The 23,968-nt window shown below is 38.3% G+C and overlaps 1 protein-coding gene across 3 annotated transcripts; it reads right to left on the minus strand.

Moving 5' to 3' along the window:
* Nucleotides 1-16,171: 16,171 nt before the first annotated feature.
* Nucleotides 16,172-23,747, minus strand: sub1b (SUB1 regulator of transcription b). 3 transcript variants are annotated; one of them, XM_083912256.1, is made up of 5 exons: nt 23,689-23,747; nt 22,549-22,621; nt 19,374-19,493; nt 17,576-17,684; nt 16,172-16,522 (listed from the first exon to the last, which is right to left on the minus strand). In XM_083912256.1, exons 2-5 carry the CDS (start codon nt 22,615-22,617, stop codon nt 16,443-16,445), a joined length of 378 nt encoding a protein of 125 aa, XP_083768382.1. In that variant the 5' UTR covers nt 22,618-22,621; nt 23,689-23,747; the 3' UTR covers nt 16,172-16,442. The 3 variants fall into 3 exon arrangements, with proteins under 3 accessions (XP_083768382.1, XP_083768381.1, XP_083768383.1); XM_083912255.1 differs by having other exon boundaries at nt 22,549-22,624; nt 23,689-23,713; XM_083912257.1 differs by lacking the exon at nt 23,689-23,747 and adding an exon at nt 23,565-23,650.
* Between the last annotated feature and the right edge of the window lie 221 nt (nt 23,748-23,968).

Below are 23,968 nucleotides of genomic sequence, written 5' to 3' on the forward strand. Positions count from 1 at the left end.
TGAACTGGCTCTGACATCCACACTGTTCTTTTACAGTAGTTATCTAAGAGCTTAATAACCAGCTGTTTTTTTCTTTATGGTCCACAGACTTCAAGAATGTTACATTACTGGGTCAACTAGGACTGCAGCCAGCCTCAGGTATCATGGAATGGAACCAGATAACAAAGCACTCGCTAAATCAAAGTGAATGTTAGCAGTAGTGTTGGTCATTCATTTGCTGAGTGCACATGGTGTTTAGATTTTCCAGGGAAAAGATAAAACTCTGTTGACATTATGCAGTTGCATGTGAGGCTGTAAAACAGTGGCATTCAGCCGGTATGTTTGTAGTGATGCCTAAATTTTGATTGGTATCAATGCTGTAAACATCAGAGAATGAGCCACTCAGCGTTAGCCTCAACAAAGAAAGCTCATTTCCCTATTACCCTCTAACAGAAGTCTATGATGTCGATTTGGACATTATCCATCTGGCCATCATCTGTTGACTTGGATGACGTCAAACACCTTTTATCAGATAGAATTCTCACACTATTCATGGCCAAGTTGACAATTTGCAATGGAATGCATCCCCTCTCAGCTTTGGAAGAAATGGCTTCCTTCCTTCTTTACTTTATACTTCCTGTCTCATTAGTCCCGTACATGCTGTATGGTTGTTTTGCTTTCCTTCTGCATACAATGGTGTTTTTTCATATGTTTGAGTAAACTAATCATATGTCTTTACTTAATTTTAAAATAATTTTTCTTTCACAAAATAATCGGTAAATATTGTGATTTCAAAGGAATATTCCTGGTATAGTAACTGAAATTAACCCTGCAGAAATTTAGCTGTTTATATTCCATGGAAAAATTTAAAATAAAAACATTTAAAGTTTTAGGACTTCACAAATAGGATGCACCGCAGAACATTTACAAAATTCTTTGTCAAACTATGCAGCAGAAAAGACACAATTTGTCTCAAAGTCCTTTAAGTGAAATACAGTTTAATAGACCATGGTCATTACTTCATTATTAAACATAGCAAATTGTAATAATCTTTGCACACTCACACTCACACAGACATGCAGTATAATCTATGGGACAAACAACGGATTATTCATTCACTCCAACTATAGTGTGGGTTGTCATATTGGTGAGCACAGGTTTTGGTCTCTGTACAGATACAATAGACCAAAGGTGTGAAGATGGCTTTGGGTGCAGGTCTTGCAGTGTATGACAAAAACACCCATCAACATTAGAAAAGGAAACATAGAGATTGGATTAAGTGCAGTGCCCCTTGAGATGATCACTGCCCAACATCTTCCAGCCAGCCAGCCAGCTAGACCAGTTGGACCACTCCAGAAAGAGGGGGAAAAGAGCGGGATAAGAGCTCAGCTAACCCAGTATGGACCTAAGGCTACTACTACCCAACCTCCTGGCTAATGCCCAGTTGAAGAAAAATAAAAAGGCTGAAAAAAGACCCAGGCCAACCCAGCAATGGGAAATCAGAGACTGTTGGGCTCACATCTGTACAGAGACATGGCTCTATAACATTCCAGGTCAAGCTATGGCACTTGAGTGTGTTCTGCACTAACAGCACCACACCGACAGAATCAATCTATTTGATCTGGAATTGACTCATTTATAATCCTGCTCCCTGAACTGTTAAAGATTGTGATAAGTTTTATTTGTTGGAAGGTTAAAGATATCAAAGCATCTATAACACGCCCTACCTCATGTATAACTCCACCAGACACTACCCCCACATTGTTGAGTAATTTTATCCCTATTTCCACTGTATTACTGTATAATCTTCTTGATATTGTGTCACACATGCACTTATCCTACTTTGGCCTTGATACTCGACCCCCCAGATTTTTCAATGAGTTATAAGAAATCACTGCCCCTAGTCTTCTCTCTATTGTAAATGGCTTTGATCCCTTACTGGAAAAAGTGGAAGCTAATAACATCCTCAACCCATTTTATTCTGGTTTTCGCCCTGTGTATAGTACTGAAACTGATCTGCTGAAAGTCACTAACAATATTCTTATGAAAACAGATTCTGGCCATTACGGTTCATTTTTCCAGTTTTGCCTTTTCCTCATATCTTACAGGGAGATCTTTCAGGATGACTATTGATTTTACTTGTCATTGGGATCTCAAAGGTTCAATCCTTGTTCTTATCTTGTTCATATTTTTCAGTTTAAGATTGTTGTCTACCATTGTCAGGCAGATAACACCCAGCGTTATGTGTCATTTAAATAAAGAAAATCTGGACAACTCTACACTGTTGCCTTACTGATTACTTACTGACTGAATTTGATAGATTTGGAATCAAAGATTTCATTGGCCGAGATTATTTTGCCCCCAAAAGCACTTTAAATGTCCTACAAGAGAGCATAAAACAGAGCAGGTCAGCCCATACATGCAAGTTTAAATACCCGCAAATTACGCAAGGGACCCGCTTCCCCCTTCTGTCAATGTTTACAACTTCGATTAGAGGATAAAGTGGAGCTATCTAGTCACGAAAAGAAAACACACACACACACACACACACACACACATACACACACACACACACACACACACACACACACACACTCCATGAAATTTGGGAAAGTGAAATTTGGGAACACCAATCACGTTACCTTGAGTTTTATCCTCTCCAAGTTTGATGTCATCGAATAACACTAAAGTTCAGTGGATGTGCTAGTGTCGACTGCATCTCTCTGTCTTCTCTATAGGTTTATGTGGCTGTGAAAACAGACAGAGTACACATACAATAAACCCAGGTGCTTCAGCAGTCACAGCTTTATGGCTATGGAAAAAACAGGGCAAGTGGTTGCGGGAAGGCATGTGGCAGAATACACATGATATATTTTGATGACTAGTACTTTTTATTGGGTGTATTATCTCGGGTAAAAAATCACCCGGCGTTAGTGATGGTGTTTTGAATTTGAGCGATAGTGTTCTAGGGTTAAACTCTCTTGGTTCTCATTTCAATTCAAATACATTTAATTGGGATGGCACAGCAGAAACTATTGCCAAAGCATAATATGAAATTATTAATATTGACAGATGATTAGCAATATATACAGTATATATACAATAAGATTAATAATAATATCAACAATCATATCAAATACAATATAATAATCATGTAATACCAGGGCAGCTGCAATACTTTTACAGACATTATCACTGAGAAACATTTACTACAGAACTTCTTTCTCCAAGTCATCATATTTTACAGCTAACACTATCATTATACTATAATAATATGTTTTATATAAAAATTCATAATAATACTTTTCTGACCACATAGATATGGCAGTTTCTCTCTCTCAGTCTCAGATTGACATCCTCCTGGGGCCATCTTTTTCATATAGGTTCACATTCTATGTATTGTTTGTCTATATTGTGATTTTATTATGATGGTCTATTCTGCATACATGACATCTATTGCACATCTGTCCATTCTTGGGGAGGAATCTTTCCTCTGTTACTCTTCCTGTGGTTTCTTCCATTTTTTTTAGTTGGGTCTAGCTGGTGACCTAACTTAACTTAGTAATACCTAAACTCAACCTTTTTGTCAGAGTTTTTCAAATCTTGGATTACCATCTAGACACAACTCCCTTTGCCCTTCATTAGGGGTTCGTTTGATTTTCTTTATCTAAAGCGAGGATCTAAAAGGACAGGACATCGCATGTTGGACAGATTGTAGAAACCCTGAGCCAAATTTGATATTTGGGAGATTGGGTTGTATAAATAAATAAAATTGACCTGACTTAACATGACTTAATTTAACTTAAATGTTATATGCAGCTCTATTCACAACAATAATCCCCATTATCAGCAAGAAGAATGCTGAGCATCCTGCTGGGGGGATGCTGTCAGCAGTAAGCCCTGGAATACTTGTGAGCTGCAGGCCAGAAGCTGAGATGAATACAGCCACTAATACTGCTCACAAAAACACCAAACCTCTGCAGTAGCATAAGAAGAGTCCTTACACATTAACCGAAGCACTAACAACGTAGTTAGTGAACCTGGAGTTTATTAAAAGAGTGCTTTAAAGACTTACCTACTGGCCCCTGTACCAGCTCATCTCATAGTAAAGTCCATTCAAGTGGATTACCAAAGTCGATCCCAAAGGGAGGAGCCCATTGGTGTTTTGTTTTCTGTGTAGGGACTCTTCTCATGCTGCTGCAGAGGTTTGCTGTTATTTTCAGCAGTATTAGTGGTTAAGAAAGACGTTTGAATGACTTCACCGTACTGCCCCGAGCTAATCACTGTTAGCCACATCCGGCTGTTTGTGAGTCTACCGGATTTCTTTGTTAATAGTTCATACACAAAAAAACTGTCTTGATGGCTTATTTGATAAGTGTAAGTGCTGAAAAATACCATGGGATGATTTTGCACCGGAATTAAACTTGAAGGATGTGTTAACCGTCAACCTAATACCTAAGGCATCTAACCAAAAACTGATTTAAAAACCACCGACTTCTAGGCGAGGGAACCAGTAGTGCAAAAATGCTGACTCACTTCCAGTTTTTAACACTCATTTCTGCAGCACCTTATGAAATGTATCCTATACAGTCATCCCAACAAGTAATCTAGAGATGTATCAGCAAGGAGTCTATACAGCACTGGAGTATATGTGTAATTCATCATCTTTTGACACATCTGACATTGGTTTTCAGTTATCAACACATCACACGTATGGAGCTACTCAGTCTTAGTGTAAAAATAGCCTACTCATAACCAGTGTGAAGAGAGTTGTCAAATGGCCATTGTGGAGAATTGCCTACAGCTGCCTCCACACCAACTGTTACCAAGGAAACTGTGTATTATGCTCACTAGCTTAGCAGTTTCCTCTTGACTTGTTACTTTGACAACAGGAATGTCAATTAGCTGTGCTCGCAGAGAAAAGTTTGACCAGCCTTTGTTTGCCCCCCTCATTTCTTGTAAGGGTGATTGGAGCTGCTATAACTAAAAGCAGTAACAGCTGCTATAAATCAACATGGTTTCTCATTAACACTGTTCAACTGCCCCCTTTAGACATGCATTCCAACCTGATGCCACAACATGTCTGCTCATGTTGAATGTGTTTCCCGCATGAATGCAAGCTATTATGTTGTTATCTGCAATCTGATATTCATGGTTTTCAAATGTCAAAACCTGATTTATTTCATGATTCATAGAATGTACTGCTTTCTCTTGATCTGTCCTCTCCATTTGGGTTCCTTAGTGGAATCAAAATGGAGCTGACTTTCTTGGGGGCTGCATTTATTCAAAGTCAAATAGTTCATTCTGCCTACTTGTAAAAGAAAGGAAGACATTTTTAAAGGCAATATGCTATTAACACATTTATATATATATATATATATATATATATATATATATATATATATATATATATATATATATATATATATATAAAATGTGCAGAACCCAAAGCATAGGCAGGCTATTATCAAACGTATACCTTTAAAACCACAGGGGGAGTGCTTCTCAGTGGATTTATGAAACACAGATGAGAGCTCAGCTGTCTCAGTTCATTGTGATTTACAGACACTCAAACAAACCTAGAGGCTTTAAACCACTTTGGTACTTGGCATACCATTCTCCTTAATAAGATTGCATTCCTTTGTTACATTGCTCTTGATGGCTTGTCATTCACTATTGGTTGCAGCACCATTGAGACAAAACCTGCGGAGCCCACAGGTGGGCAATGGATAAATCATATGAGCAGGCTACGAGACGGCCAGCAGATTTTGAGACATCTGCTCGAAAACTTCTACTTATTGTATTAAAAGTAGTTTGTGGTGTAAAGGATGAGCATGTAGTGTCTCTAACCCTAATGCAAGCTAGTGGCATTTACAGTCATTACCAGAATAGGCAGCCTTTCCTGTAACCTTATAAACATTAGTATTATATAACAGAGATTGGCAACAAATATCACTGGTCCATCATTTCTTTGAAATTTCATAGAAAGCTCTCTGCAATTAACTGTTATTTGGTCTGGTGCTTATTTGATACATGGCCATTTAATTTCACTTGATTGCTGGCATTATCGTGAGTGTTTTAGTCAGAGAACAGGTGGTCAGCTGAATACGCAATCAAATGTAAGTAAGAGTCATTAAAAATTAAAGTCTTTCTTGCTCAATGCAGTTAGGATGCTTAATGCTGAAAACTACCTAACTAACTAACTAACTGATGTGAAACACAGGCAAGCAAGCTCAGCAGCAGATATATAGTTACAGATGAAATCATTTTGGTTTCAATGCCTGACCTTTATTATTATTACATGCAATCTTCTTTTACAACAAGGCAGTCTAGCAAGAGCTAGTTTATGGTACTTTTTCCTGGTTTGGCTCTTGAAGATGTAATTCTGTCAGTATCACTTCTGAACTGTTTCATACCATTTCTAGGACCCATCAAACCACAGTACATGTTGATGGAACTTATCAATAAAAGGTATTAAAATCTGGTCATAATTACATCATTCGTTTTACAAAAAAACACAATCATAAATGAATAAATGAATAAATAAATAAATAAAGAGTTGTTTGTAAATAAACACATGTCTGGGACAGCCTGAACCATTTCCTGTATTTACACAAGAAAATGGAAACAAACCGGACCATAAAGGAAAGCCTGCTGCACATAGAGGAGGTATTTATAGAGAAAACATAAAATTAATGGGTAATTTAACCAGTGAAAGCAAATAAAATGAGTGGAAATAAGTTGCATATAAAAGTAAATCAAATTTGCTCTTATCATTGTACCCCTGCAAAAACAAGAGGTCTAACATCCTGTCAAAACTGTTTTGGAGATAACAACTAACAAGAAAGCAGCTGCTAGCTGATTAAAGGTACTATACATATGACTTTAAATGTTTGCCAATGTTACATTGTGCAGGTTTTCCAAACCATTCTTGTTTTCATCTGTGTAGGACTAATGGTTTTGTCAAAGACAAATGCACTGAATTTGGTTTCAGTTGAAATAGATGTAATGTACACATGCAGCAGATGACCAGAGTGTTTGGGCCTTAAGGGTTGCTATGGACACTTGCTGAGCTGTGTCAGCAGTGTCTTGAGCGTCAGTAGGCCATTGGTCAAGTGCAGCAGGCGCATCGCTAGCTACTGAAAATATTCGGGGCTGTAGCCCAGAAGTTAGAGTCCTTTTCAGACGGAGGGTTCTCCCCTGAGAAATATTTAAAATTGGGCTGATGAACATACAATTGTGACGTAGTTTGAGAAGGAAAGACCAATGGTCATGTGTGACTCCCATCGGGGCAGGCCTACTGAGTGTGTTAAGAAGAATGTTTCTGTTAAGAAAGGTCAGCACAGACCCCAGCAGCAGAATGAGACATGAGAACAGCCTACAGCCTCAGAAACTCTGACATGCATCGACCCGATGTCAAGTTGCAGGTCTGAAACTGTGCAGACTAGAAGACATCACTGCTCCGACGGACGTTTTCTCTCCTGACCGGTGTTTGGGTTTAACCAGTGACCCGTAAACTGGACACTTTTAGCTGAAAGAGGCTGTGGTTGCCTTAGTGACGGCAGATGTTGGTAACAGGAAGAGAATGTGTAGCTGTCCTTGTGAATGCCTCTATGTTTCGTTTTTCATGACAATGTTAAACAGAACGTCACCTCCTTGATCAGTGTTTATAGTTTTGTTTGAGTAAATGTGTCAGTGGAGTTTTGTTTGTTGTTACGGTAAACAGGAAGAGAGTGAGTTGCTCTTGCTGTTTTCGTAGAGATTTCTAGTCATGCTCTTGTTGTAGACTCGGTGCGCCACCAGCCACAAACCTGTCTCCCCGGTGTTACATAGAAAAACTATCTCAGAGTATCTCCTTTTTATACAGTCTATGACTATCTCTCTTAAAAACAGAATCCTGTTTTCATCATCTGCAGTCACTACGGCAACTGTAGAGGCACTTGAACAGGGTTTGATTCAGTCGGCTTTATGTTTGATTCTGAGGTTATCAGGTCAGTCTGCTTTAAGTTTGATTCTGAAGTTATCAAGTCAGTCTGCTTTAAGTTTGATTCTGAAGTTAACAAGTCAGTCTGCTTTAAGTTTGATTCTGAAGTTATCAAGTCAGTCTGCTTTAAGTTTGATTCTGAAGTTATCAAGTCAGTCTGCTTTAAGTTTAATTCTGAAGTTATCAAGTCAGTCTGCTTTAAGTTTGATTCTGAAGTCATCAAGTCAGTCTGCTTTAAGTTTGATTCTGAAGTTATCAAGTCAGTCTGCTATAAGTTTGATTCTGAAGTCATCAAGTCAGTCTGCTTTAAGTTTGATTCTGAAGTTATCAAGTCAGTCTGCTATAAGTTTGATTCTGAAGTCATCAAGTCAGTCTGCTTTAAGTTTGGATCTGAAGTTAACAAGTCAGTCTGCTTTAAGTTTGATTCAAGTCAGTCTGCTTTAAGTTTAATTCTGAAGTTATCAAGTCAGTCTGCTTTAAGTTTGATTCTGAAGTCATCAAGTCAGTCTGCTTTAAGTTTGATTCTGAAGTTATCAAGTCAGTCTGCTTTAAGTTTGATTCTGAAGTTATCAAGTCATTCTGCTTTAAGTTTGATTCTGAAGTTATCAAGTCAGTCTGCTTTAAGTTTGATTCTAAAGTTAACAAGTCAGTCTGCTTTAAGTTTGATTCTGAAGTTATCAAGTCAGTCTGCTTTAAGTTTGATTCTGAAGTTATCAAGTCAGTCTGCTATAAGTTTGATTCTGAAGTCATCAAGTCAGTCTGCTTTAAGTTTGATTCTGAAGATATCAAGTCAGTCTGCTTTAAGTTTGATTCTGAAGTTATCAAGTCAGTCTGCTATAAGTTTGATTCTGAAGTCATCAAGTCAGTCTGCTTTAAGTTTGATTCTGAAGTTATCAAGTCATTCTGCTTTAAGTTTGATTCTGAAGTTATCAAGTCAGTCTGCTATAAGTTTGATTCTGAAGTCATCAAGTCAGTCTGCTATAAGTTTGATTCTGAAGTCATCAAGTCAGTCTGCTTTAAGTTTGGATCTGAAGTTAACAAGTCAGTCTGCTTTAAGTTTGATTCAAGTCAGACTGCTTTAAGTTTGATTCTGAAGTTATCAAGTCAGTCGGCTTTAAGTTTGATTCTGAAGTTATCAAATCAGTCTGCTTTAAGTTTGATTCTGAAGTTATCAAGTCAGTCTGCTTTAAGATTGATTCTGAAGTTATCAAGTCATTCTGCTTTAAGTTTGATTCTGAAGTTATCAAGTCAGTCGGCTTTAAGTGTGATTCTGAAGTTATTGAGTCAGTCTGCTTTAAGTTTGATTCTGAAGTTATCAAGTCAGTCTGCTTTAAGTTTGACTCTGAAGTTATCAAGTCAGTCTGCTTTAAGTTTGATTCTGAAGTTATCAAGTCAGTCTGCTTTAAGTTTGATTCTGAAGTTATCAAGTCAGTCTGCTTTAAGTTTGATTCTGAAGTTATCAAGTCAGTCTGCTTTAAGTTTGATTCTAAAGTTATCAAGTCAGTCTGCTTTAGTTTGACTCTTAAGTTATCAAGTCATTCTGCTTTAAGTTTGATTCTAAAGTTAACAAGTCAGTCTGCTTTAAGTTTGATTCTAAAGTTATCTCTTGTCATGACCACGTCAGAATTTTGCGGTTTTCAGTGCTACAATGTTGCATCTGTGGCTGCTGCTAATGCAACCACATAAAGTCTACTGTACTGGGCTATTTTCATCATCATTATGTTTTTTTTATTAGATGGTACAGAGGTCTGAGGCTATTTCCAAGAAATCCAGGGCCATAGCCTCGAATAAAGGCACGGTCTCACAGAGCAGGTCGAGCTTCATCATTTTCCTGATGAAAGATTTGCCACCGTTGATTTTAACAGCTGGTAATAAGGGGAGGATCAAGGTTCAATGAGTTTAACATGACACAGCTAGCCTACTGTAGAGAGGATGTGGAAGAAACAACTATACTGCATACTGTTTGCAGACAACAGAACACCTTTTTGTCCCTCACCGCTGAATCTAAATTTCTTTTTTAATTCCTATACATGAAAAGGTGTCACGATATGTCTGTAAACAATCCAATGAGGTGAAAAAGTGGATAAGTATCAACAATCTTTTTACTGCATGTTTAAATCAAGATAACTGGAGAATAAGAATGTGTTGAATGTGTTGTTGTGAATGAACCTCTAAAGAAACACATTTTATAGGTTTTTGAGAAATAAATACATCTACAGTATATATACAGATAAAATAAAGGGGTTTTGTCTTTGTTGTTTCAGGGCAACATTGAGCAGTTACACTACTACATAATACTATAGGACAATATTGTCAATGGACTTGTAATGTAAAAGGAAGGGTAAGAGTGATCATTGACACATTATCAATGTGTCTAATCTCCAAAACAATTTGTTGAATGTTTTTTGGAACCATCCAACCATTGTCCATGTTTTAATGAACAACCATAATGTGTGCAGTAGAGGGTTAATAGCAGGGAGGCTCTGTGAGCCCTGTATTTATCCAACTGCTTAAAGTTAGAATTTGGACTTCCAACTTCTGAGTCTTGTAGTAAGGGCAGAAGTGTAATAAGAACATGACTCTGCCTCATTTCCTCGTACCAAAAAAGGGCATGTATGTGACGTTGGGGGGAGGGAGATACATCCATCTGGCTGACGTTTAACTACGAGGAGAAGTGAGAGCCAGAGGATAGCTGTCACTCAAGAGACCACGCCCCTAATTATTCATAACCTCCAATAAAATAAAAACTAGCCTGGTACAGAAAAAATTCACCCCCCTCAGTGTTGTCATGGAGATATGACCTAAACATACAGACTAGAATGTTTTTTTGTACCAGGCCTTAAACAGGTTTAATGATGCTGTGAAAATGGCTTGTTTAACATAGGGGTCAGTGAGAAACTGCTCTGTTATGAAACCTGCCCCTAGTGGACACTTCTGTATTTGATCAACCAGGAAGTCACTGTGGGGGTGCTTGGAAGGAAGTCTTGTTTAACAAAAGTAATGCAAACCATCTAAAAAGAACCAAGACATTGTCTTAATGTGAAATTATGTTAACTTTATTCTTCAAGCAGGCTACATAGGCTTGAGTTAAGCCTATGTAGCCTGCTTGAAGAATCTAGAGTCATAATCTATAAGATTTGAGATTCCTTGTTTCTAGCGGCCTCTTTGGCGATAAGATGTAACTGCAGGTGAGCCTGTTCTTTCTGAGCCTTAAACTTGTCACATCCACGGTCACTATCTGTGTTGACTTTTTTTTTTTTGTTCTTTTGTAAACTTAATTGACACACATTCACCTCCCTACTTCCAGTCCCTCCCCTATATTTTACCCTCTTAAATCCATACACACACATGTTCTTATTACACTGCTGCCCTTACTACAAACCTGACTCAGAGGTTGGAAGTTCCAGCTTTCCAATTACAAGTGAACGCAGCATAACCGGCAGTGACGAGCTCCACCGGAAATTCACTTGAATTTTATTTATTGTGCCAAATCAGATAATGAGATAACAAAAGTTATCTCAAGACCCTGACATTTACATAGAGTAGGTAAAGACCACACTTGATTTAAATAACAACAATTTCCCCATGAGAAGCAACAGTAATCTTGTTCACACATTGGCACAAAAACCTTCCCTTTAACAGGCAGGAATGTCGAAGAGACACAGCTCTAGGGAGGACGGACATCTGTCTGCACCGGTGTGGGAGGAAGAAAAGACCAACGGCTATCAGCAGCGTCATTAACATGGCGGCTTATTTACATCTAGCCCATGAATGTCTCCACAGACACTCAGATTGGAATACTCAGCAAAGAGGCAACAAGTGTTTTCATTAGTGGGTCATGTGATCAATCACCATTGTTATAACTCACTCTGTGATAGATACAGTAGTAACTTACTAACTAAGTCATTAACTAGATGAAAATCTTACTAATTATATCTTTAAGGTGTCTTGTGCAAGTGTTAAATAAAGAAACCATTAGCTGGTTTATGCTGCCCTCTGTTGGCTAAACGTCAGTGCAGGATGAATATGGAAAAGTGCTGATGCAATAATCACAATTGAGTGCAAAAGACAACCATGGACAAAGAATAACTTAGAAATTAACAACAAATACTGAATATTTACAACCCAAATTGGTCCAGTTGTAGAGATTATTACCACGACCACACACACATTAAATGCAACATGCCCTGTACTACTTTGTGGACTCTAGTGCTGGTTGTAGATATTGCTATCTGTTGCAGGAATTAGGTTTAAAGTTGTACTCCATAAGATTTGAGATACAGTATGTTGTTTCTAGTGGCCTCTTTGGTGGTAAGATGTAATTTCAGAGCCTTCAATCTTGCCACGTTCATGGTCACTATGGGTATAGACTTTTTTTTTTGCTCTTTTGTAATCTTTATTGATACACACTCACTACTCTACTTCTGGCCCATCCCCTATATGGTCCCCTCTTAAATCCATAAACACGCACATGTTCCTATTACAAGTGAACACAGCGTAACTGCACCAGCATGACGATCTGGGCCGACAGGCCAACGTCTGTCAGCAGCGTCACTAACATGGCGGCTTATTTACATCTAGACCACGAATGTCTCCACAAACACACATATGTGAATATTCTGCAAAAAAGGCAACAAGTGCTTTCATTAGTGGGTCATATGATCAATCACCATTGTTTCAACTCACTCTTTGATAGATAGGGACTTAAAAGGCAATTAAATAGATGGAAATCTTACGTAGTACAACTTTAAGCAATAATTGCAATGTTTGGGACACAACCCTACAACCATTTAATCACATACCAAATCAAAAACAAGGATAAGTGCCAACTTAAAGAGTTTCATGCATGCATATGTTCTAAACAAAAGAACCACCACCAATCCTGGTGATACAGACCAGGTGCAAGATGTTTCAAATCCATCCCCACCACTGCTAAGGCTGATATGATACTTAAATGTAAGTAAGAGCAGTAAGACATACCGTATGTGGTTTCACTTTATTCCCAAAGCACATGGCTTATCTGTGCCAACTATCTAAAAACTACACACCCGGTGATATGGAAGTATTACGAATAAACAGCATGTAATTTTACTTCCAGCGGAACCCCAAGAGGAAGGTCATCATCGTTTTCACAACAGAGCTTTGGCTTCCAGCACTTCTTCAACCCTTGAGAGTGAAGAGTGAACAGTGCAGGCATGCTTGAGTCAACAAGGAGATGAAATATGTGAATGTTTGCCTAGCTTTGTTAGATGTCAGTCCTTGTTGGAAACATGACCACACAGTAGAAAGTGCATGGGAAATGTCAACAAGTACTCCACTCCCCTGTCCTTTCTTGACGGATTACCAGTAGACAGTAAATTTTGTTCAAACAGTTACCGTCACCCTTTTCTTCTCCGCAGGTGTCAAGATGATATAAACTTTACACAGAGTCAGGACACCCCAATGGTTCAGGGAAATGCTCTCCGCTGCTGAAAGGTTTGCTGGCAATTCCACAATGGTTTGTCTGTGAGAAAGGCCTATCTGGATTCCAATCCATGAGCATGTGCTCAGAGCAAATACACAGGCAACATGAGAAGAGCTGATGTACAACAACAGGACAGTGATATTTAGCTTCATTCACCGCTGGAATGTCTCTAGAATTCTATTACAAGCTGCTGGAAAGAAGCTTATAATATCCTAGAATAAGCAAAACTGTATTTGTTCTACCTCCCTTCCTCTTTGCTGAAAGTACTATGGGCCAACAGTACAGACTGTGGTTTGACAAAGTATAATAAGTTATAAGTAACATTAAGTGTGGTATTGATGAACATTGTCGTCCCACAATGCAATGCGTGGACATGAAATGAAAGAAAAACGAAAAGATAATTGGTTGCTCTGTATACTCAAACACAGATCTAACAAGTTTTAGGTGATCTTCAGGGAATCAAGTAGGATAAATAGGAAGGCAATCCACGCAATCCAAAATGACAAAGAGGAAGGACAGGTTTTAAAGCCCTGACGAAGACCTACAGCGGTTGGAACATGTTAACATCATTTAGCCACTATAATAAAGGTTTTTTAATTATTTACTTCTTTGTTGTCATTCTGGAGTGCCAGGGTTGCCTTTCTAGCTTCAAAAATGTGTTGTTTTTTTTTAATTCAAATTCGCAATTGACAATGAAAGTCAGTTTGATTGATGAAAGAGTAAAATACTTTCTTTCCATGTATTTAACTCCTAAGTGCATGGTCCGTATAAGGTATGAAAGGGACGGCCCAGATTGAGCTGACGGATGTGAAGTCAGTGGAAGGATACACATGAGAATCAAGCATTTTTACATTTGTATCAAATAAGAGATTTTATTTAAATTGTTTCTAAAGCACCTCTCACACTGAAGTGTTCAGAGATTTCAATGTACAAATGTGGGACATTTACTTTGGCGTATGTCGATATAAATACAGTAAAAATACATGATTTGGTCTATGTAGTCAGAGATGTGGCGTCCTCATCTCAAATGTATCAGTCAGTTAAAAATTAATCATCTCATTATTAACCAGCAGCAACCCAAACATCATAGAATAGAGACTTCCCTCATTATTTAATATTTGTGTGTGTTTTAAAAAACCTGCCTATGTTTGTACTTACCTGTTCTTCTCAGAGTTTTTACACTAGTTGAGGGCACTCTCACCATAACAAAAAAAACATTATTTTTTCAGTCCACAAATAGATTGACCAAGATCACAAAAGAAAAAACAAAAATGTTTTATATTTGAGAAACATAAAAAAAGGCATGAATATTATATAATCAAGTTTACATTATATTTATGTCTTGGATTATTATATGTTTGAGCTGTCACTCTGGAAAATCACACGTTAACTTTGTTTATTCAACACGTCGATTTCACGCCTGCTTAAGTTCTTCTTCTTACAGCCTTTTTATTGATGACGTCTCCATTAGGCGGTGTTGCCATATGCTAATATACAATTATGTTCAAGTAGGATTCATCATTCAGGCCGTGTGTGTGTCATGGTAATAAAGGAATGTCAACGTTTTGAACAATGAAGCTCTATAGCACAGAGGAAGAAGATATATCAGGCTTTGATACACACGGTACTTATTAGATACATATATTGTTGGTTTAACTAAAAAAAGTAATATTTCAGGCTTTGACATAGGATTGGACCATCAGTATTTATGCATGTGCACGTGTTGATAGTCATTGAGTAGGGCTGAGCAATAAACCTTTAAAAGAAATCTTCATTGCAATATCAACTTGAGCAATTAACACATGGCAGAATACACTCAATTGACTATCCGTGGAAATTTTCACTTTAAAACATCATTCTTTTCAATCAACTTTTTTTTTTTTTAATAGTATGAGAAAATTATGTTGGAAATAATTTCGGTTTTATTTAATTAAACAAGCAATATGTTGTTCACTACAAGTATACTGAAGTAATATAGTGCAATATTTAACGCCATCACATAATTGCTTCATATCGTGCAGCCTTCCTACTGAGGCACACCTCTGGTGCTACCTGTAGCTCACTGGCTCTCAAGCTGTGGTACTTAACCACTGGTGCTACTCAAGCTTTCTCTGGTGGTACTTGAAGGAATCTCCAAAATAAAAAAAAAGGAAACATTAATTACTAAATTAATAAAACACTAGGGACATACTTAACCTTTAAGATCTGTGAAACGTAACTTAATATAAGTTTAGCATTTCCTATCGAATTTTTGTTTTAATATCAGTCTGCTACATAGTCATGCTTAAAAACACTGACATGTCAGTTCTGATGCTACCCCTTCCTACAGCTTGGCTGTGGCTGAAGACAGTCAACAATAAATCATCTTCTGATTGGGGCGGTATGTCCACTGCTGTAGATGATATACAACATCTTCAGGATACAAACTACAGCCACACAAGCCTATTAACTACTTCATAAATCATTCTTTATGACTGACAGAGATGGTTATACTGTAGGTGATGCAAATCTAATATGCTTACAATAATTTCATTTGCCAATTTTTTTAACAGTTGTATTTATTGTTAATATCTAACCCATGGTTCACCATGAATCTAATCACCTGCAGGCACAACATAGACTGGATCGGCTTTCAGAAATGAAGAGCACTGATGTTGCTACACATTACAAAAGTCACATGAAACAAAGTCTTATTTAAATTCACATGATAGTCAAACTGTGAACATGAGATCACACCACAAAAAGCAAGTGCCTTATTTTTATTATACAATACAAAATCATCACTGTGATACACTCTACCCACAAACTATAATGATCAACCACCTACGCATCCACCCAAACCTTTACTTCAACACAAAAACAAGTTTCACAGAGAGAGTATACAGACAACACTAGATCTATATAACTACAAACTTAAGTCCATTAAAAAAAACAACCCCAGGCTTTTTACAAAACTGTTTAGCCAACTTATTGAATGAACGTAATGAGTTCCACAGATAACACTGAAAGAAATGCTTATATTCTCTTAATGGCATCATCAATTTCTGAAATCTGGTCCTTCAGTTGGTTCCATTGTTCAGGATTAAGGGAGATACCTACAAGAAATGTAAAACAGAGGTTTAAAATGTGTCCAACACCACAACAGCAAACTACTAAAAACAACGTTTTTTGGATGAATATGTACTAGGGGTGCAACGGTTCAGATCAATTATCAGATCAGCAAAAAGCATTATTATATGTCTGCAGCTATAAACACACTGATAGCGTTTGGATTGTGCAGCAAGCTGCTTAAATGCCACGGTGTTAAGCGGTTGTTTTCACTGCAGTCAGTGAAACACCAGGGTGATGTCGCTTCAAATGCATGGCCATGCCTGATGTGTTTCCACTGTCGTATGGCTTTCTAGTGCCGCAGTGGCTACACACCTTCACGGTTTTATCCACTAACCTCCTTCATCATTATACGTGACAGGGAAGCCAAAATGCTCCCATTAGGGATGTTTCATTTTCATAGTCGAATCTGATTCGACACGTCTTGCCTACAGTCGAATCAGGTTTTGTTTTTTGCTCATGAAAAACCCTCTGATCCGGGGTGGCGAGCTATGGACATGAAGCAGACAGCGGCGGGTGCACGCGAGTCCAGTGCTGCACAGTCACGTGTGTCAGGAAGAGGGTTACTAAGAGATGTGATTTCTGATAGGAGCGACTTATTAAAAGTGTTTGTTGTTCTAACAAAAATGTATTTTGTTTGTATCTTTCTTTGACAATAGCTGACGGTAGCCAGAATGGAATAATCCATTGTTTCATGAGGACAATTAGGCTCATCGGATCAAATCGCCGAAAAGTCGACTATTCAGGGTCACCCCTAGCTCCCATACAGGGGATTTAAATGATGCGGGGCGTTCAAGCTCCTCCGTTCCTCCGCTCGCCATGACCCCGCTGCTCTTAAGTGCGTGGACTTGTGCAACATGCTCGACTTTTTCGCCATAAATCATTCCACGGATCACATATGGGCTGAACCGAAGATATTGATCTAATGGATCACAGGTCAATGATGATCCGTTGCACAACTAATATGTACCAAATGTAGATCACCGAAACTTATCTTAAAACATATCTATGGCATATGCAGGGCTCAGAGGTGTGATTACCTTTTTTACCCGGCTTCATCTCTCCATCTTGGTTCATCCAGTACTCTCTGACGTCAATCAGAACTTTACCTTTGAAGTCCCTGACGCTGACATATCTCATCTTTCCAATCTGTAAGAAGCAAACTCTCAAATTACTTTTCTCCACAAAACATTTCTGGCCATTTTACAATATAATCTAACATGGACTCAACAGTAGCCACGTCGACACAAAAAATGAAGGAATTAACCTGAAATATTATTGGCAACGGTAAAAATACAATAGTCTGACTAAAGATTGTGCTCTTCTTATATCACAGGTTGTGAATTACAACCAAAATAAACATAGTGCTGTCGATATCGATGCCGATAGACACCGGTAAACAATAAACTCATTTATAGGTAAATAAAATCTACCCAGATTCAGTTATATGTAGGATATTATTACAGACATTTATGTAATCTTACATTGCTACTTCTGCTGTATTAGCCAAGTGATAGTGTTTATTTGCATAAAGAGCAGGGAAGTGAGATCCGATCACGAGTGGTCACTCAACACGTATGTGGAGTACGCATGTCAATGCCAGTGTGCCACAGGGATAAAATACACTTTTCCAAGAGAAACCTTTTATTTTTCTTTGTTGAGTTAGGTTTGCACTGTATTAATCCCAATAGGAAATTTCATCTCAATCTTGTTAATATTTATTGTCATTTGTAGTTTGTTTTTGAGGGGAACAAAACAATTCATGATTGTGTATGATGTGGAAAACAAGATTTAGAGTGATTTGGGTCATTTGACTTCATGAATTTTACAATATCACTTCATTTAAAATGAATAAAAAAAAATATTGTCAAAAGTACACAATGGAGGGAACTGAAATTTCTTGAGTATACCTGTGATTGGGGATCTCACGAGAGCCGATACTTTGTTACCAAGCCAATGCCAAAATTCTGAAAACCTGACAGTAGTCCCTTTTCTACAGTACTGTATGTACCAGGGCTGCAATTCTACTGGAACTGACTGGGGAAGAACATAAGCCCAAGTTCTCTAGTCTGTCGTTAAATGCCGAAGGAAGAAAAATGCCTACCAGCGCAGAAGGACAGCAAAGCTCCTCATCCCGATCCCCGCCTGATGGCTTAACCACAGTAAGCCTCAGGCTTTAAAGCACATCTACAGCAAGGACTTTTCCACACGTTCACCTGGAACTACCAAACTACAAATAAGTCTGTTTTTCTCTGCCGTCATTTTCACATAGAGCCTAACTTTAAATATAATAGCAGACATTACTTAATGTTAGCACTTTTTATAGCGCAGACATCTGCCAGACCAGCATATTGCAGTTAACTTTAATTTTACCAGCCTGGTTCTATGTGAAAGTACAAGGTCAGAGAGAAAGAGACTTAACTTAACATAGCTGCGGTTTTGGAGTTCCAGGTGAACTCATGGAAGACATTACCATATGCTAGCTATGTGCTGATGCCAGGCTTAAAGGAAGCAGGCTGTGGGTTCAGCAGACTGATGTTCTCTTCAGATTACATGTAAATCCTTGTCCCCTGCCCTCAAACCCCTCTTCTCCATGCCAAAAAGGTGGTAGAAAGTTTAAGCAGAAAAAGTGACAATGACAGTGACAAAAAGAGTGACAACATACTTCACTTACCTGAAATACATGCTAGAAAAGTAGTGTATGTTGAAGTACACAGTATTTATTGTTTTGTTTTTACAGTATTATCGAATTAGGTATGGAGAACTGTGGAATTCCACTGGTATTGGCATCAACTACCAAACTTCTTGTATCGTGACATACCAATCCTTGATACCCACCTGGAACATGTTGTCGTCACCATTACTGCTGCCCTTGGATGAGCCTCCTGGCTTGGAACTCTCCCCAGTCTTTGGTTTCTTGGCTGGTTTCTCTGGTGCACTTGACTTCTTTCTCTTTGCCTAAAAAAAAAATACACATTTCTTTTTTTAATTTCAAGATTGCCTCACACCCGGTCCTTACCACGGATCGTGAATGTATGTAGCTTATACCACAGGGCTACCTTGAATAGCCAGAGTGGAATAGTAAAGCTTAGCAAAGCAGTAGCTACCATCAGCAGATAAAGAGAAAAGATATGATTAAGAAACGTAGTGAAAGGGAGCACTTGTGGCTAATGGCTAGTTCCAACTACAGGGCTTTAGCCACGATTTGCCGCTTGGCAACAGATGTTGGCAGTCACGGACAAAAACACCAGGCTGGAGGCAAATCGGCGATGGCTCAGTTCTCCTAAATTAGTGTTCAAGTGCGATGTGTAAACTGTTCAAAAACGTGAGCCGGTGCCTCACAGACACACTAGCAGGCTAAATACTAGGAGCTGTCAGGGTCTCCAAAAGCCAATGACAGAGCAAGACATGGACTGTGGGGAAACCATGGGGAGGGGGCGCTTGGACTTTACTGTATGTTTTACATTTGCAACACAGACCAAAGTTGTCGTTGTTTTTCACCAAGAGGAAACAGGCTAGAAATAGTAAAGACGTGGGGAAACTGCCTATTATGTTAGCATGTGTGCCAAAGACACCACCCCCTAACCACCAACAACTTGTAGCGCTTGTTTCTGACAAATATCAAAAATCCTGTCTTGCCCATGGTATTATGTCATGTCCCGTGTCACTTCTCCAATGCAATTTTGTGGCAAAACGTAGTTTGTAGGGGTGAGGGAAGAAAATTAATTCTTAGATGCATCGCAATGCGTACATGGACTATTCTGAAATTGATTCACAAATGTCAAGAGCGATTTTCTAAATGTTAATTTAAAAAGTTTTGCTTACAGAACGAAACAAACAACTCAGAAATGTTGAAGCTTGGCAGATGAATCTGACGGGTTTGAATGATGAACTTATTTAACAGGTGACAGTGAGACAGATGTTCATGCATTAACGTAACTTTAGAAGGCAACTGTACAAACCATGGTAGGGACACACTCGCCAAACTACGGCTGACATTTTCGTAATAAAGACAGCTAATATTTCTACTGAGAGCACAATGACACCGACAAATGTATGAGATAGAGAGGGAAAGTGTTTATTTCCTGGTTGACTCATCTGTCTCACTGTCACCAGTAAGAATGTAACAATACACTCAACTCAAAATTTGATACAGTTCATGAGTTTTTGTTCATGATACGATTCTCACAATTTGTTTTTTTGAATCAAAATGAGCTACAGACAAATTGTGACCTTTTATTTGTAGGGGAAAAAAATCTTAGGTGCTTTCTCTCTTCTTTCAGTTTGTGTTCTCTTTTAAAAAGTGCAAAAGTGGTGTAAACTGGTGTTATTCAATATCCTAATTAACAAATTAATATAAAATCCTGACAAAAAAGAGGTCCTTTCTTTACAGAAACTCTGTTAAACACTGTATTTGTATAAAACTGTGCAACTGAAGTAGTTATTCACTTACATAACAAAGAATAACTGGATTTTTAAAAACAAATCCCACATCAAAATAGCATTAAAGCATCAAATCTCTAGTGATTTGGACTGCTCTAGATGTCCACCCGTGGCTTGTGATAGACACAGTATCAGCCCTCCGCAGAACCTGAACCACTAGAGCTTTTTTGCTAGTTTTGGCACCACCACCTGACTGAAGTGCTGTCGTGACATGATGCGGTATCTTGGCTCCAGCGTGTTCATCAACAGCTGAAAGCCATCATTTTCAACGATGGAAAATGCCCTCAAATCTTTTCCGATAAAATAACCAACTGCCCTGGTAATTTCTTGTGCTCTTGCATTGTTTTTGGGGAGAGGAGATGCAAAGCCTCTCGTCACAGTGGTTTAATTTCACTCAGGAGGTGGTGTAACGTTACTTTGCTTCTCGCTGTGGTGGCGGCTCATAAGCTGCTGCATGTTGCCGGTTCCAACGTCCCATCTCAAAGATGTTTTACTGACACAGTGATACGCTCACTAGACCAAAACCAAGGTCATGGAATCACTAAAGAAAACCAGTAGGATAGCTTTAACATGTAATGCGTGGACATCCTTTGTCACCGTGACTGCGCATTTTCTCACAGATGAGTGGCAGCCAGCGTTTAATGTGCTCCTAATGAGAGCAGTGAATGAAAGCCACATGGCTGCAGATATGGCTGAAATGTTTTGGATTCTCTATTATTTATTTGTCAACAAGGGCATTTTGCTATGTTGTTATGGTGTAGTCTTTATTAATTTACCACAAGTATGCTCCTACAGGCAAACATTAGTTTTTCATAAATGATTTGCAATGCAGGGATATATGCTGGCAAATGTAACCTTCCAGTTGAATAGCACATCACTTCTATTTGTTTTTATTAATATAAGATATTGGAAGTAAATTCATTTTGGGTCATTACCAATACTTCGCTAAAAATGCACTAAGTAGTCAGTGTGAAAAAATTAGTTCTGTATAGATGATAATCATTTTATAACGTGATTCGCATCACAGGCCTCTGAATTGTAATCTTGGAATTGTAAGGTGCCTAAAGATTTCCACCCCTAATAGTTTGGAGACTGGATGCAAGGATTCCTGTAGGTGAAGGGTCGAGTAGTGTGTGACTCCCTGTCGCTGGTCCATCAGGTAGTGTGAAAACAAGACAGAAAGTTATGTAGTGTGAACAGTACAGCGATCTGACAACTTTGAAAGACTTAGAGGGAACTGTACTAATGTAGAGAGTTTATTATTTATTTCAATACAATCCTATCTATACCCATCCCTTCTCATAGTTATCTGCTCTCCTTCAGTGTTTATGCCCACAGGCTTGTACCTTTTTTATCAAATAACCAGATATTTTCTAAAGCAGCTACTCATCTTTTTGTGATGGTGATTTAAACAGCAAAGTTTCATGTCATCGCACCTTGCAAACTGTCAGTCCCCTAGAACTGTCTATCTCAAAATAAGATATGCTTTCTGTGCTTTTTTAATGCCAAGACATATGCAACACACATGCATAAAGTACACAAATCAGTAGTTGGTATTAAAAGTACAAACCTTGGTCTCAACCTCACTGTCAGACTCACTTCCAGATGTGGAGGACAGGACTTCCTTTGATTTAGGCATTCTGCTGCTGGGAAAGGGATCACATATCAGACATCTACTGCAGTAAACAACAGTTAATAGAATATTTACAGTGACATATTCATGGACAGATTTACAGTATTAATGACATTCTTCTGCCTGAAGAACTTATACAGAAAATATAACAAAGTAACAGTGTGCACCAGGACAATATCTATCCATCCACACTACGAAGGGCTGTCTTTACAGCCAGTATGGAATGATTTCATATAGTTTCAAAAAATAATAATTTTCTAATGCTAGCTACTTGTCACACAAATAACTCAAACTTTGAGAAGAGCTGATAAAATACATTTAACAAGCAGAGGGCGGATTTATATACTTTTTCATCCAGATGGTTAACGTTAGAGACCAGTATTAAGTCAGTTTGATATTCAGCATTCATTTGATATTCAGAATAAAAAACTATTATGCATTTAAACCATTTCATTGAATTATGTTAAACCACTTGTGTAACGTAAAGACTAATATTCCTCATGTATCACAAGGATATATATATATATATATATATATATATATATATATATATACATATATACATATATATATATATATATATATATATATATATATATATATATATATATATATATATAACCTTTGAGGATTGTGGAGATGTTTCTGCTAAACCACCTCCTTACGCCTGTAGCTCCGTGTCTGTGGGGTAACGTTCACTTAGCTGAGCAAGCTGTAGGTTTAGGATGTTAAGGCTTTTTCTACGTTTGACCTCAGATAATGTCAACATCCATTAACGTTATTTACCTCGCACTTTGTAATACACACCACAGCGAGGACGCGTTTCCCTGTGTTATAGCTGTAAGCATTATGTAGCAGGCTAGATGCTAACTCCTTTAGCCACGGTAGCTAACGTTAGCAGAGCTAAAGCCCCGCTGCACATGTATGACGTCTCGTTTGGTTGATGACATTACCGTTCTTTAGCCGGTGCACGTTAACAGTTAATATGCAGTAAACACCCACGCGCTCTTCTAGTTAACCAAACATATCCTCAGAAAAACGTTTTTTGCATTTTCTTTGCAAACCGTTAATGCTTACATTATGTGATGCTGAGCGGATCTCTTGACAGGAAGCGGAAAGTTGACTGACTTTCCGGTTCGCGATCATCCATGGGTCTGCCCAGTAGTAGGCTACTGGCTGCCTAACTGAAATACAAACGTCCCCTTCCCATGTCTACAGTCGATACGGAAGCCCTAAAGAGTCATACATTACATACGTTTTATTTTCTTTGATTTCGAGACGGTATTACGGGAAAACAGAGGAAATAAAATGTATGTAGTGTATGACCCTTTAGGACAGGGCTGCCCAACCCGGCTCC

This window comes from Echiichthys vipera, assembly GCF_963691815.1.
Source record: "Echiichthys vipera genome assembly, chromosome: 4".
Lineage (NCBI taxonomy): Eukaryota > Metazoa > Chordata > Actinopteri > Perciformes > Trachinidae > Echiichthys > Echiichthys vipera.